This window comes from Pelophylax lessonae (assembly GCF_965119305.1).
Source record: "Pelophylax lessonae genome assembly, chromosome: 6".
Lineage (NCBI taxonomy): Eukaryota > Metazoa > Chordata > Amphibia > Anura > Ranidae > Pelophylax > Pelophylax lessonae.
The window spans coordinates 148,753,097-148,769,548 of record NC_138773.1 but is presented as its reverse complement, the minus strand read 5'-3'; the positions used below and the strand labels follow the sequence as shown (position 1 = coordinate 148,769,548).

At 46.7% G+C, this 16,452-nt stretch overlaps 1 protein-coding gene across 2 annotated transcripts in view; it reads left to right on the top strand.

Annotated features, from left to right (window-relative positions):
* ATF7IP2 (activating transcription factor 7 interacting protein 2) overlaps nt 1-16,452 on the top strand; it is a 564,057-nt gene that overhangs the window by 59,728 nt on the left and 487,877 nt on the right. For both annotated transcript variants that reach the window (XM_082260703.1, XM_082260702.1), the window contains exon 2: nt 8,805-9,660. In XM_082260703.1, coding sequence (XP_082116829.1) covers nt 8,805-9,660 — 856 coding nt within the window. The remainder of the gene's footprint in view (nt 1-8,804; nt 9,661-16,452) is intronic.

Genomic DNA, 16,452 nt, shown 5'->3' with positions numbered 1-16,452 from the left:
GGCAACACTCTGCGGGCTCTGCAGGTTATCGCTCTCAATATTCCTCTGTATTATCGCTTCTGGCTCCGTTTTCTCTTCTCCTTTTGGGGTCTTTGTCACTGTAGCCGTAGCGGTGGGCTGCGCATTCCGCAGCGATCTAAAAGGGGCAGTACACATTTATTGCACTGTTTTTTTCTGTGAACTTTGAGCAATGGATTCTCAGGAAAGCAAGTTCCCCCCAGCTTTAGTGGGGGTCCCCAGTTCTCCTGTGGCCCCGCTGCGACCCGATTTTGGCTGCTGTGGTGGTGACTTTGGTGTCTAATATGGAAATGCTGATGTCTGAACGTGCTGCAAAAAAGAGGCCCAGATTGTCTCTATCTTCTGATTCAGATGGGGATATGGCTGCTGCTGCGAGCGTGTCCTTTTCAGGGTCCCGCTCATCCCTGGACCCCGGGGTCTGAGATGGAGGGGGTTGGTACCTCCTCCCCAGGGTCACCTGAAGAATGGGCGACCATGGACGAGTTAATTGTTTCTGTTAAGGAAACCTTGCATTTAGAGGATGAGCCCTGTCCTCCGGGCGTCCTCATTTGGGACGCACAGGACCCCCAAGTCTGCGCAGGTTTCCCCCTGCCCAGCTGAGTTTCATTACACTGTTAATGAAATGTGGCGCACGTTAAAACGTCCATTCCTGGTACCTAGTCGGTTCAAATTGCTTTATCCTTTTGCGCCGGGTACGGAATCACGATGGTGTGTGCCTCCACAGGTAGATCACACTGTGGCCGTGTTAAACAAGGCTACCTTGGTTCCTACTGAGGATACCCCGGTTTTCCGGGATCCCACGGACCGGCGGTTGGAGTCTCTAGCTCGCCATTCCTATACGGTGGCCGGTTCGTTGCTCAAAACCCGTATTCGCGTCCGTTCTGGTGGCTCAGGCGGTGGCTGATTGGACTAAGATGCTTAGGTGCAATCTCGTGTCTGATGGTGTTCCGCCTGCGCGGCTGGAAATGGTGGATCAGATCCACCAAGGAGTCATGTATTTGTGTGATGCAGCCTTGAATGAGGCCCCCTTAGTGGCTCGCCTCTCTAGAGTCGCGGTGCTTAACCGGCGACTGATATGGCTGAAGAGCTGGTCGGCTGACCAGTCCTCACGGAAAACAGTTGCTGTTTTTTCCCTATGCTGGTTCTCGCCTTTTTGGCGAGGCGTTGGACACCCTGGTGAAAGGCGTCACGGGGGGCAAGAGCACTATGCTGCCCCAGAACCCGAAGAACAAGTCCTTTCGGGGCAAGCGGGGTTCTGCGCCTAGATCCAATCAGGGGTCCTTTCGTGCCTTTCGGAACCAATCCAAGGGCAAGCCCTTCAAGGCCCAGGGCAGTCAGAAGAAGCCCTGGGCGGGTAAGCAGAAGTCTGGCAATGCTGGTGCGGCGGGTCAATGCGCCTCTGCCTGAAGGGGCGCCCTCACCCGTTTCAGGGGTGAGGGGACATTTGCGCGGTTTCCTCCCAACCTTGGTTGCTCCGGATATCGGACAGGTGGGTTCTGGAAATCGTTCGATCGGGATACAAGATCGAATTCCTTTCCCGGCCGGCGGACAGATTCTTTCCCTCCAATCTTCATCTGCTTCCGGGGCGTCTGCTGGACTTGCATCAAGCGGTGCAGGACCTGCTTGCTCAGGGAGTGATTGTCCCGGTGCCTCATCGGGACAGGTTTCGGGGGTTTTATTCCAATCTGTCCACTGTGCCCAGAAAGGAGGGCAAAGTGCGTCCTATTCTGGACCTAAAAGCGCTGAACCGCTTCGTGCGTGTTCCGTATGGAGTCTCTCCGTTTGGTGGTGGCCTCCCTGAGTCCAGGGGAATTCCTGGCCTCGATGGATCTGAAGGATGCGTACCTGCACATCCCCATTTTCGAGGGTCATCAGCGGTACCTTCGGTTTGCTATCGCAGAGGACCACTACCAGTTTGTGGAGTTACCTTTCGGTCTCGCTTTGGCACCAAGGGTGTTTACCAAAGTGTTGGCACCGGTTCTGGGCCTACTGAGGGCTCAGGGCATTGCGGTCTTGGGTTACCTGGGCGATCTACTTCTGAGATCACGTGCCAGTCAGGACCTAGTGCGCGATCTGTCCACCACGGTGCAGACGCTCCAGGAGTTCGGATGGACCATCAACGTTCAGAAATCGACGTTGTCTCCATCGCTTCATCCTCCCTACCTGAGAATGATTCTGGACTCTGCTCAGGCAAAGGTGTTCTTGCCGGAGGACAAGCTCCGGACTTTGCGGGACGAGATCAGGTCCCTCAGGGACAGCCCGTCATCGTCACTCAAGACCTGTATGCGGGGCCTGGGGTTGATGGTATCGGCCTTCGAGGCGATACCCTTTGCTCAGTTTCACACGCGGGCTCTCCAAGCGGAGATCCTGGCCAAGTGGAACAGACTGCCTCAGTCCCTGGATCTGTGTGTCTCCTTGAGTCGTCAGACCAGATTGGCTCTTCTGTGGTGGCTCCAGTCCCCGTCGGTGGCGGCAGGCAAGTCCTTCCGTCCGTTGGTGTGGACGGTGATTACCACGGATGCCAGCCTGTCGGGCTGGGGTGGAGTTCTGGGCAACCTGTCTGCCCAGGGCACTTGGTCGGAGGAAGAATCCTCCCTCCCGATAAATGTGCTGGAACTACGAGCGATAAAACTCTGTCTCTTCCAGTGGTCGGGCCATCCTGTCTGGGTACAGACGGACAATGCTACTGCGGTGGCTTACATCAACCACCAAGGGGGCACCAGGAGTGCTCGGGCGGCCTGGGAGGTGACCGACATTCTGTCTTGGGCCGAGGCTCATGTCCCGGCGATCTCGGCAGTTCACATTTCGGGTGTGGAGAATTGGCAGGCCGACTATCTGAGCCGCCAGACCCTGGACCAGGGGGCATGGTCCCTACACCCGGAGGTCTTTCAAATGCTGTGTGCGAGGTGGGGATCCCCAGACGTGGATCTGTTCGCATCCCGGCTAAATCAAAAGGTGGAAAGGTTCGTGGCAAGAACGCGCGATCCGTTGGCGGACGCCTCGGATGCGTTGGTAGCCCCTTGACATCAGTATCGTCTGATGTATGCCTTTCCTCCGATTCAGTTGCTATCCCGGTTCCTCTGCAGATTGGTCTCGGAACCGCACCTGGGGATTCTGGTGGCTCCGGACTGGCCACGCCGGTCCTGGTACGCCGACGTTGTTCACCTGGCAGTGGCGCCTCCGTGGCGTCTGCCTCTGCGGCTCCTGTCTCAGGGTCCGATCTTCCATCCTGCTTTACGGTCGCTGGCTTTAATGGCCTGGCTGTTGAGACCCAGGTCCTGAAGGACAGGGGTCTCTCTTCTGAGGTAATTCCTACCCTTGTCAAGGCTAGAAAGACCTCCTCCGGTAAAATCTATTACCGTACCTGGAAGGCTTATTTCGCTTGGTGTGAGTCCAGGGGGTTCTCCCCTCGCTCGTACTTGGGTGTCAAGAGTGGTGGCCTTCCTCCAGTCCGGAGTGGACCAGCGCCTGGCGCTGGCCACGATCAAAGGCCAGGTGTCTGCACTGGCTATTCTTTTCCAACGCCCTTTGGCGTCTCATTCCCTGGTTCGCACCTTCATTCAAGGTGTGTGACATTTGGCTCCTCCCAGGAAGGAGCCCTTACCTCCATGGGACTTGAACTTGGTTCTGTCCGTCTTACAGCGTGCTCTCTTTGAAAACATTTGGGAAATATCGTTGCCTCTGCTGTCTAAGAAGGTTGCCTTTTTGGTGGCGATCACTTCGGCTCGCAGGGTGTCTGAACTGGCAGCATTATCTTGCCGTTCTCCGTACTTGGTGATTCACCGGGATAAGGTGGTTTTGCGTCCGCATCCCTCCTTTCTTCCTAAGGTGGTCTCTGAGTTCCACATTAATGAGGACATTGCCCTGCCTTCGCTTTGTACAAAGCCTAAGCATCCTAAGGAGGTTGCTCTGCATTCCTTGGATGTTGTCAGGGCGATCAGGGTTTACCTGTCGTCTACGGAGTCCTTTCGGAAGACGGATTCCCTCTGAGGGACCTCGGAAGGGCATGGCTGCTTCTGCAGCCACTATTGCCAAATGGATCAGACAGACCATTGAACAGGCTTACGCCTTGAAGGAACGAGTTCCACCCTTCCCTGTTAAGGCGCACTCTACCAGATCTGTGAGTGCGTCCTGGGCCTATTGGCATCGGGCCTCGGTGGCCAAGGTGTGCAAGGCTTGCGACTTGGTCATCGGTGCACACTTTTTCAAAATTCTACAAAGTAGACGATCGGGCATCGACTGATGCTTCCTTTGGCCGCAAAGTTCTCAGTGCGGCAGTGCCATGGTGGACCCTTGTGTTTTTTTTCTGGGTTCCTGGCTGTTGGCATTTGCTTTCCTGGGCTGTTGCTCCTGTTGAGCATTTTTTCTGTTGCCCAGTTGGTTCTCTTACAGTGCATGTAAGATTCCTTTCTCTGATGTGGGTACTGCGTTGCCTTTTCTACGGTTGCGTCTCCCACCCCTCATGTCTATACTGCTTTGGGACATCCCAACAGTGATGACTTAGAGGAGGCGGCGACTGTCGGTAGGACGTAAGAGAAAACGGAATTTTTGTAAAATCTTACCTGTAAAATTCCTTTCTCTGAGTCCTCAGACAGTCGCTGCCCCCGCCTCTCTTTTGGGGTTCTTATTACCTATTTCTATGCTACCAAACTGAGTTGGGAGTGGTGATGCAGGGGGGTATTGACCAGATGGGACAGCCCCCATGGGTGTGTATATGCTAATGTCTTTTGACTAAGTCTATATGCCTAGCTACTCCTGCGGATGGGAAGTCAATACCCAACAGTGATGGCGGCGACTGTCGGAGGACTCAGAGAAGGGAATTTTACAGGTAAGATTTTACAAAAATTCCATTATTTCTGGAGTTAATCCCTTTTTTTATACATCTCAGTATTCTGTTGGCTTTGCTTGCAGCGGCTTGGCATTGCATGCCATTGCCAAGCCTGTTGTTTACCAGTACCCCCAGGTCCTTTTCCATCTTAGATTCACCCAGAGGTCCCCCCCCCCCCCTATTGAGTAGCTTGCTTTCTGGTTTCTGGCACCCAAGTGCATTACTTTACATTTTTCAACATTAAACCTCTGCCATGTAGTTGCCCACCCCATTATTTTGTTCAGGTCCGCTTGTAAGGTTTCCACATCCTGCATATAAGATATTGGCATGCTTAGTTTAGTATCATTCGCAAATACTGAGATTGTACTAGATATCCCCTCCTCCTCTAGATCATTTATGAATAAATTAAACCGGATTGGCTCCAGGACAGAACCCTGGGGGACCCCACTTTCCACCCCCGCCCAATCCGAGTACTCCCCATTAATCACCACCCTTTGCACTCTCCCCTGGAGCCAGTTCTCTATCCAGGTACTCACCTTATGGTCCATACCTACCTTCCTTAGTTTGAACAGTAAGCGTTTGTGGGGAACGGTGTCAAAGGCCTTTGCAGAGTCCAGATACACCACATCCACAGGCTTACCTTTATCTAGGTGGCAGCTCACTTTATCGTAGAAGGTTAATAGATTGGTTTGGCAAGAACAATTTTTCATGAATCCATGCTGATTACTACTAATACCATTTTCATTACTAAAGTCTTGGAGGTGGTCTCTTAACATCCCCTCCAAAATCATGCAGACTACTGATGTTAGGCTGACCGGCCTATAGTTACCCGGGATATGTCTCTGCCCTTTTTTAAATATTGGTACCACGTTGGCTTTTTTCCAATCAGCTGGCACCATACCCGTCTGTAAACTATCCTTCAAAATCATAAATAATGGTCTGGAAATCACTTGGCTGAGCTCTTTAACCGCTTGCCGACCGCCGCAAGTACATATACTGCGGCGGTCAGCCCCTCACAGGCAGAGTGACGTATCGGTACGTCACTAGCCTGTGAGGCTCTGGGGAGCGAGCGAGTCACGGACACCCCCCACCTCCCAGTCCGCCCCCCCCCCCCGCGCGTGTGACCGGCGGACCCGATGTCCGCCGGTCACTCTGCGATCGTCGGGGGAGAGGGAGTGTAAACAAGCTGCCTGTCAATCTCCCCTGTGTAGAAACACTGATCATACGGTTCTACTATGTAGGACCGTTGATCAGTGTTCCTACAGCTCAAGCAACAGCCAATCACAGTTAGAATCACGCCCCTAGGGACACACACAGCCCCTCCCTCGCAAATAAAGTTAACCCCTTCACTGCCAGTGTAATTTTACAGTAACAGTGCATATATATATATATATATAATAGCACTGATTACTGTAGAAATGTCACTGGTAACCCCAAAAGTGTCAAAAATGTCAGTCAAGGGTCCGATCTGTCCGCCCCAATGTCGCAGTACCGCAAAAAAAATCGCAGATCGCTGCCATTACGTGTTAAAAAAAAAAAACAACAAAAATGACAAAAATCTTTCCCTTTGTTAGTAAACGCGATAACTTTTGCGCAAACCAATCAAAATACGCTTTTTGCAATTTTTTTTTTACCAAACATATGTAGCATAAAACAAATTGGCCGAAAATGTTAAAATATTTTGATTTTTACTTTTTTTTTGGGGGAATTTCATATAAAAAAATGTGAAAAATATTGTTATTTTTGCAAAATTGACGCTCTTTTTTTGTTTATAGCGCGTGATCAAAAAATCGCACAGGTGATCAAATACCACCAAAAGAAAGCTCTGTTTGTGGGAAAAAAAGGACGTCAAATTCGTTTAGGTACAGTGTCGCACGACCGCGCAATTGTCCGTTAAAGTCACGCAGTGCCGAATCGCAAAATACCCCCTGGTCTTTTAGCAGCCAAATCCTTCGGGGCTTAAGTGGTTAAGAACCCTCGGGTGCAAGCCATCCGGTCCCGTGATTTATTTATGTTCAGTTTCTCTAGTTTACTTCTAAGTCTTTCTATCTTCTGTTAGCCATGGCGGTACTTCCTGAGGTGTATTATTTAGTTTGGCCTTACAAGCTGGGTTACTGTAGCCCTCCCGATTCTTTTGTGAAGACTGAAGAGAAGAAATTATTTAACACTACCGCCTTTTCCCTGTCCTCTGTGGCCAAATCTCCCTTTTCGTCTTTTATGGGGCCAATGTGTTCTGGCCTCGCTTTCCTCTCTGGTTAGGGGGCTATAGCATACGTTTAATATTACCTTCCCCACAGTGCCTTCCCGTTGAAGTTCTACCCATAGGGATTTTGCCTCGTCCATAGCTCCATTATTAATATCATCTCTCATATTTACCTGTACACTGTTCTTAATATACAGACATACCTCTCCCCCTTTTTAACCTTCTCTATCTCTGCGATAAAGGGAATACCCCTGAATGGTCGCCATCCAATCATGAGAGTTGTCGAACCAAGTCTCAGTTATCCCCACCCACAAAATCTAAGTCCTCCTCAAACATCAGCAGCTCCAGCTCTCCCATCTTGTTAGCCAGGCTTCTGGCATTGGTATACAAACCTCGTAATTTTGGCCGTTTACATATATCCTCATTTGATGTTTTTAGGCTGCTCTTGTGATTTTTTATTTTTTTTTCCCCATACCCACCCTGGGTTTAGGAGCTCTGAACACCTTACCACTAATGTCCCCATTTGTGCCCTCTGAATCTTGCTTTCCACTGGCTAATTCTACATCTGTACCCTCCCCCCCAATCACCTAGTTTAAAAGCCCCTCTAACTTTTCGGCCATCTTCTCACCCAGTATGGCTGCACCCTCCCCATTTAGGTGCAATCCGTACCTACCATAGAGCTGAGAAGTCGGCCCAGTTCTCCAGGAACCCAAAACCCTCCTTACTACACCAGCTCCACAGCCACTTGACCTATGGTCACTGTTTCCTAAGTTGCACTGTACAGTAAAACCTTGGATTGCGAGCATAATTCGTTCCGGAAGCATGCTTTTAATCCAAAGCACTCTTATATCAAAGCAAATTTCCCCATAAGAAATAATGGAAACTCAGATGATTCGTTCCACAACCATTTATTCATAAGTCCTTCAGTTTATAGTCCATATAAAAAGATTATAGCATTGCGATAGGTTATATAACCATAAAATGTCCATCCACAAATAGCCGCTTCCATAAGGGGATAAGAAGCAAAATCCAGTAGGAGCTACAGAGTATCAAAGAGAAGAAAGGCGCCTCTAAGTGTAGCAATATGGTTCCATTTAATGAAGGTACAACATTTAGCAACTCACATGGTTGTTGACTAAAACAGGCACATCTAAGTATGCAGGCATCCGGGGTAAAGCTGTCCACATGGACTATCTTCTGCACCGCCGGCTGCCAGTCTGTAATCCTGACTGGGAAGACCACCCTGCAGTAAAGGGATCTAAAAGCGAGGGGCAGCATGGAAGGGATGACGTAGATGGCGGTGCAGAGGATGGTCTATGTGGACAGCTTTAGCCTGGATGCCTGCATACTTAGATGTGCCTGTTCCAATCATCAACCATGTGAGTTGCTAAATGTTGTACCTTCATTAAATGTAACCATATTGCTACACTTAGAGGCGCCTCTCTTCTCTTTTATACTCAGCTGTGACTTGAAGCTACTTGTATATCAAGACATCGCTTGTAAACCAAGTCAAAATTTATTTGAAAATTTTGCTTGTCTTGCAAAGCGCTCTTAAACCAAGTTACTCTCAAACCAAGGTTTTACTGTATTTCTATATCCGTGAGCAGGTCTGTATTGTTGGTAATCCGTAGGTCAAGTACCGCATTGTTTCTTGTCGGTGCATTCACCGTCTGACCCATGTGGACATTCAGTGGATTTTGTTTTTATTATGTTATGTTCAGAAATAATTTGGTTCTTTTCTTTAATATTCTGCAGGCATCAGCTAGGATTGTAGCCAGTACAAATGGAACAGTGAAAAAGATCTTCAGGGCAAGAAAAACAATGACTGCAAGCTGTCGACAACAAATTGCTGCTCTTCATAATTTAAGAAATACCTCAAAAATTGAGACCTTTAAAGAATCGCCTGTTCTAACAAAAGGAAATGTCCAACAGCAGCAGACTAGATTAGTTTTCTTAAAGAATTGTATCACACAAAATAACACCTCATCTGAAATGGAAAAACCTCAGTCCCAGAACCCTTCTGAGTGTAACACCACCACAGAGGTTTCACCTGAAGACTCTGGACTAAAAACTGGACATTCTTTAGAGGGGAAGTGTGAAGAATGGAATAAGACATGTGAGAATTCAGCTTCTGGTATTGAAACGCTAGTTGGGAGCCCTGCCAACTTTTCTCATAAAACAACCAATGTGAATGATGCAACTAGCAATACTAAAATGACTCATTTTATTGATGTAAGGCCAGTCTCTTCACCATTAAGAGTTGTAGAAAGAGAGAAGCCGATTTCTGATTGTGACCATTTGCAAGATATTGAAAAAAACACTTTGAATACAAATATGGATATATGCTCTCCTGTTTCTGAGATAAGTGCATCGTCCTCCCTAAGACCTGTAAATGAAGATTGCTTAATAAAGATGAATTCAGCAACTGGCCTTGTAACACCGATGGATATTCTAGATACAGATAGTACCAATGCCGCTATTCCTAGCAATGAGTCTAATGCCTCCTGTGGAACTACTGGCACTAGCGATTCAGTAATGCCCGGCTTCACTATGAATGTGCATGCAGATTCTGCTCCTAACCATCTCTCCCAAGGCTGTAATTTAACTTCTGGTAAGGCTTTGATATCTGTGATCTTTAGTGCTGGTGGCCTGTTTGTCACTTATTCTTTAATGCTTGAAGCATGTTTGTTGTGTCAGTTAGTGATGGGTATAGTCAAAAGCTACTCTAGTTCTCCCTGGTCTTGCTGTCTGTTGGCTACTGGTTTAATAGGGACTTGCCAAAGGACTCCTCTCCTCCTACTGTTGCTATAGTGGGTGTCTGGACTGCTATGGCAGTAATTCTGCCAATACAGTGCTGCCACTATCATGATTATATCGTATTGGAACTTTTTTTTTTTCTTTAACCATAAATAACTGTCAGTTAACGATTATACATAGTGTTCCATAATATTGCTAATCAAATGAGCCAACCAGAGGAGTTCTTTTAGTTGACATAAGCACATACAGTATCTTACAAAAGTAAATACACCCCTCACATTTTTGGAAATATTTTATTATATCTTTTCATGTGACAACACTAAAGACATGACATTTTGCTACAATGTAAAGTAGTGAATGTACAGCTTGTATAACAGTGTAAATTTGCTGTCCTCTCAAAATAACTCAACACACAGCCATTAATATCTAAACCGCTGGCAACAAAAGTGAGTACACCCCTAAGTGAAAACGTCCAAATTGGGCCCAAAGTGTCAATAGTTTGTGTGGCCACCATTATTATCCAGCACTGCCTTAACCCTCTTCAGCATGGAGTTCACAAGAGCTTCAAAGGTTGTCACTTGAGTCGTCTTCCACTCCTCCATGAGGGCTCATGGATCTGGTGGATGTTAGAGACCTTACGCTCCACCTTCTGTTTGTGGAAGCCCCACAGATGCTCAATAGGATTTAGGTCTGGAGACATACTTGGCCAGTCCATCACCTTTATCCTCAGCTTCTTTAGTAGGGCATTGTTCGTCTTTGAGGTGTGTTTGGGTTTATGTTGGAATACTGCCCTGCGGCCCAGTCTCTGAAGGGAGGGGATCATGCTCTGCTTCAGTATGTCACAGTACATATTGGCATGTATGGTTCCCTCAATGAACTGTAGCTCCACAGTGCCGGCAGCACTCATGCAGCCCTAGACCATGACACTCCCACCAATATGCTTGACTGTAGGCAAGACACACTTGTCTTTGTACTTCTCACCTGGTTGCCGCCACACACGCTTGACACCATCTGAACCAAATATGTTTATCTTGGTCTCTTCAGACCACAGGACATAGTTCCAGTAATCCATGTCCTTTAGTCTGCTTGTCTTTAGCAAACTGTTTGTGGGCTTTCTTGTGCAGCATCATTAGAAGAGGCTTCCTTCTGGGACAACAGCCATGCTTGTGTGCGGCGTATGGTCTGAGCACTGACAGGCTGACCCCCCCCCCCCCCCCTCCCCCACACCTTCAACCTCTGCAGCAATGCTGGCAGCACTCAGAGGTCTATTTCCCAAAGACAACCTCTGAATATGATGCTGACAACGTACACTTAACTTCTTTGGTCGACCATGGCAAAGCTTGTTCTGAGTGAAGCCTGTCCTGTTAAACCGCTGTATGGTCTTGGCCACCATGTTGCAGCTCGGGTTCAGGGTTTTGGCAATTTTCTTAAAGCCTAGGCCATATTTATGTAGAGCAGCAATTCTTTTTTCAGATCCTCAGAGTTCTTGGCCAGGAGGTGCCATGTTGAACTTCCAGTGACCAATTTGACAGGGAGAACACCAAATTAACCACGCCTTCTCCCCATTCACACCTGAGACCTTGTAATACTAATGAGTCACATGACACCAGGGAGGATTAATCGATAATTGGTCCCGATTTGGACATTTTTACTTAGGGGTGTATTCACTTTTGTTGCCAGTGGTTTAGACATTAATGGCTGTGTGAGTTATTTTGAGGGGACAGCAAGGTTACACTGTTATACAATCTGTACGCTCACTACTTTACGTTGTAGCAAAGTGTAATTTCTTCCGTGTTGTCAAATGAAAAGCTATAAAAAAATATTTACAAAAATTTGAGGTTTATACTCAGTTTTGTGAGATACTGTGTGTATGTATGTATGTACAGTGCCTTGCGAAAGTATTCGGCCCCTTGAACTTTGCGACCTTTTGCCACATTTCAGGCTTCAAACCTAAAGATATAAAACTAATTTTTTGTGAAGAATCAACAACAAGTGGGACACAATCATGAAGTGGAACGAAATTTATTGGATATTTCAAACTTTGTTAACAAATAAAAAAGTGAAAAATTGGGCGTGCAAAATTATTCAGCCCCTTTACTTTCAGTGCAGCAAACTCTCTCCAGAAGTTCAGTGAGGATCTCTGAATGATCCAATGTTGACCTAAATGACTAATGATGATAAAGAGAATCCACCTGTGTGTAATCAAGTCTCCGTATCAATGCACCTGCACTGTGATAGTCTCAGAGGTCCGTTTTTAAAGCGCAGAAAGCATCATGAAGAACAAAGAACACACCAGGCAGGTCCGAGATACTGTTGTGGAGAAGTGTAAAGCCGGATTTGGGTACAAAAAGATTTCCCAAGCTTTAAACATCCCAAGGAGCACTGTGCAAGCGATAATATTGAAATGGAAGGAGTATCAGACCACTGCAAATCTACGAAGACCTGGCCGTCCCTCTAAACTTTCAGCTCATACAAGGAGAAGACTGCTCAGAGATGCAGCCAAGAGGCCCATGATCACTCTGGATGAACTGCAGAGATCTACAGCTGAGGTGGGAGACTCTGTCCATAGGACAACAATCAGTCGTATACTGCACAAATCTGGCCTTTATGGAAGAGTAGCAAGAAGAATGCCATTTCTTAAAGATATCCATAAAAAGTGTTGTTTAAAGTTTGCCACAAGCCACATGGGAGACACACCAAACCTGTAGAAGAAGGTGCTCTGGTCAGATGAAACCAAAATCAAACTTTTTGGCAACAATGCAAAACGTTATGTGTGGCGTAAAAGCAACACAGCTCATCACCCTGAACACACCATCCCCACTGTCAAACATGGTGGTGGCAGCATCATGGTTTGGGCCTGCTTTTCTTCAGCAGGGACAGGGAAGATGGTTAAAATTGATGGGAAGGTGGATGGAGCCAAATACAGGACCATTCTGGAAGAAAACCTGATGTAGTCTGCAAAAGACCTGAGACTGGGACGAAGATTTGTCTTCCAACAAGACAATGATCCAAAACCTAAAGCAAAATCTACGATGGAATGGTTCACAAATAAACATATCCAGGTATTAGAATTGCCAAGTCAAAGTCCAGACCTGAATCCAATCAAGAATCTGTGGAAAGAACTGAAAACTGCTGTTCACAAACGCTCCTCATCCAACCTCACTGTGCTCGAGCTGTTTTGCAAGGAGGAATGGGCAAAAATTTCAGTCTCTCGATGTGCAAAACTGATAGACATACCCCAAGCGACTTGCAGCTGTAATCGCAGCAAAAGGTGGCGCTACAAAGTATTAAGGGGGCAGAATAATTTTGCACGCCCAATTTTTCAGTTTTTTATTTGTTAAGTTTGAAATATCCAATAATGATTATAATAATAATGATTGTGTCCCACTTGTTGTTGATTCTTCACAAAAATTACAGTTTTATATCTTTGTTTGAAGCCTGAAATGTGGCAAAAGGTCGCAAAGTTCAAGGGGCTGAATACTTTCGCAAAGCACTGGAAGGAAAACAGGGAAAGTCGGGACTTTAAATAAGGTTACAAAAAATTTTGTATCTCCATCCCTAATATCATGTGAGACAAGGAGGGGTTTTTGTGGGACTTTGAATGAGGCGTGTGATTATCTGGCCATAGATTATACAAAAATATATGTTGTGAGGTATATATGTGTGCATACCATCGAAACAAAAACATGAGTAAGTACACATGTAACTTGATTTATTATGAATGCACATGTAGTAACATCGTGGGGACAATAGATGACCTACAATAGTCCCAATGACCAGAGCATATAAAAAATACATGTTAAATGGAGTATAAAAACATGAAATGATTTGTAACAAAATAGTACATGGTCCACAGAAATTGCATCATAATTGCTCTACGCGTTTCGTGTTAAACAACACTTCCTCAGGAGCTGGTGCAAAATGATTAACTATGAAAAAGAAAATATCATGAAGTAATGCATATAGTGGTATACATGCCCATTGAGAAGAGTATTAATTATATAGGGTTGCTTACAATGAGATGAAGCTGTTGCCTCAAAGGACTCGCCAAGGGAGGACCCCTGTGTACCATCTGACCCGGGAGCTGAGGGAGACATACCAGGCAAGCATGGGGGCCAACAATAGAAGTACAGTGATAGAATCTTGATAGTAGAGAGAATGGTAATTGTCTCAATAAACATTCGATATAATATCTAGAATTTTATTAATTATATAAATATAATATAATATGAGAAGAATAATAATAACAATCGTTTGTATATAGAGTTGTATGGTAGTATAGTAAACAAATATTGAGTATACCAGATAGATGAGTACCAAGATAGAAAAAGAAACCCAAGTGACAGACCCAACTTGGAGTATCCCCATGGTGTGTACATGCTGGAACATCAGAGAGATGTGGAAGTAAAACATTGAGAGAAGTAAAATGATAGTGAGGATGAGTGAAAAGCATCACAAATGACCCAAGGTGAAGGTTGTGAACCGAGGTAATGGAAAAAATGAGATAAAATAAATTATAGTGATGGTGATCCCAGCGTGAGAAAACAGACCCATATTCCAAAGAGTGCGGAGACAAGTGAAGATTAAGAATGTAAAGTAAAAAGAGAAGGATCCGGAATATTACCGATTTGTAGCTAGGTGCCTGGAGTGAAAATCAATGAAAGAATGAAGAGTTGTTGCGCCCAAACACCCGCCGGGAAGGCTCCCAGCGTCACGCAGCCATTCCCAAATAGAGACACCGGCGACCGCCAGTGAACAGCTGAGCGGAAGTCGGCGCCTCGTGGAGGAAGGTAGGTGGTGTGTCAGCGTGCCGGTCTGACGGCCAAAACAGTGGCGTCTTGAACCAGCGCGGAAGGGGCGTGGCGCCGATGCGCCGCGGCCAGACCCGCCCACACCCCCGCATCACAAGGATGAAGGAGGAGGGGGAGGGAGGCAGGAGCACTACGCAGCCCCCGGGCAATGGCCCGGGACCTGCCCTGCCAAACCCGCCCCCACCCCCGCATCACAAGGATGAAAGAGGAAGGGGAGGGAGGCAGGAGCGCATCGCAGCTCCCGGGACAAACAGGACAGGAGAAACCACCAATTGGCAAGTCCTAAGGGAAAAAGCAACAATATGCCCTGAGCAAGACCTCTATCAGTATGATAATAATAACAAAATGTATAGGTTGCAATAGTATTAAACATGAGTAATTGTAGTGGCCGATCCTATATAAAAATAGGGCCATGCCCCCTGAAAGTGACAACCACGTTTGTACTGGTACAGGGTAAATAGTAAGCCGACCCCAATGGTCCACAGGGTCAGCCCCCTGAGTGTAACAAACGTATGCACTTGTACAAGGGGTGGTCCAGAGAACCGCACGCCTATATCCCTAATAATTGGAAGGAAAACAGGGAAAGTCGGGACTTTAAATGAGGTTACAAAAACTTTTGTATCTCCATCCCTAATATCATGTGAGACAAGGAGAGTTTTTTTTGTGGGACTTTCCAATTATTAGGGATGGAGGCGTGCGGTTCTCTGGACCGCCCCTTGTACAAGTGCATACGTTTGTTACACTCAGGGGGCTGACCCTGTGGACCATTGGGGTCGGCTTACTATTTACCCTGTACCAGTACAAACGTGGTTGTCACTTTCAGGGGGCATGGCCCTATTTTTATATAGGATCGGCCACTACAATTACTCATGTTTAATACTATTGCAACCTATACATTTTGTTGTTATTATCATACTGATAGAGGTCTTGCTCAGGGCATATTGTTGCTTTTTCCCTTAGGACTTGCCTATTGGTGGTTTCTCCTGTCCTGTTTGTCCCGGGGGCTGCGTAGTGCTCCTGCCTCCCTCCCCCTCCTCCTTCATCCTTGTGATGCGGGGGTGTGGGCGGGTCTGGCCGCGGCGCATCAGCGCCACGCCCCTTCCGCGCTGGTTCAAGACGCCACTGTTTTGGCCGTCAGACCGGCACGCTGACACACCACCTACCTTCCTCCACGAGGCGCCGACTTCCGCTCAGCTGTTCACTGGCGGTCGCCGGTGTCTCTATTTGGGAATGGCTGCGTGACGCTGGGAGCCTTCCCGGCGGGTGTTTGGGCGCAACAACTCTTCATTCTTTCATTGATTTTCACTCCAGGCACCTAGCTACAAATCGGTAATATTCCGGATCCTTCTCTTTTTACTTTACATTCTTAATCTTCACTTGTCTCCGCACTCTTTGGAATATGGGTCTGTTTTCTCACGCTGGGATCACCATCACTATAATTTATTTTATCTCATTTTTTCCATTTCCTCGGTTCACAACCTTCACCTTGGGTCATTTGTGATGCTTTTCACTCATCCTCACTATCATTTTACTTCTCTCAATGTTTTACTTGCACATCTCTCTGATGTTCCAGCATGTACACATCATGGGGATACTCCAAGTTGGGTCTGTCACTTGGGTTTCTTTTTCTATCTTGGTACTCATCTATCTGGTATACTCAATATTTGTTTACTATACTACCATACAACTCTATATACAAACGATTGTTATTATTATTATTCTCATATTATATATATAATTAATTCAATTCTAGATATTATATTGAATGTTTATTGAGACAATTACCATTCTCTCTACTATCAAGATTCTATCGCTGTACTTCTATTGTTGGCCCC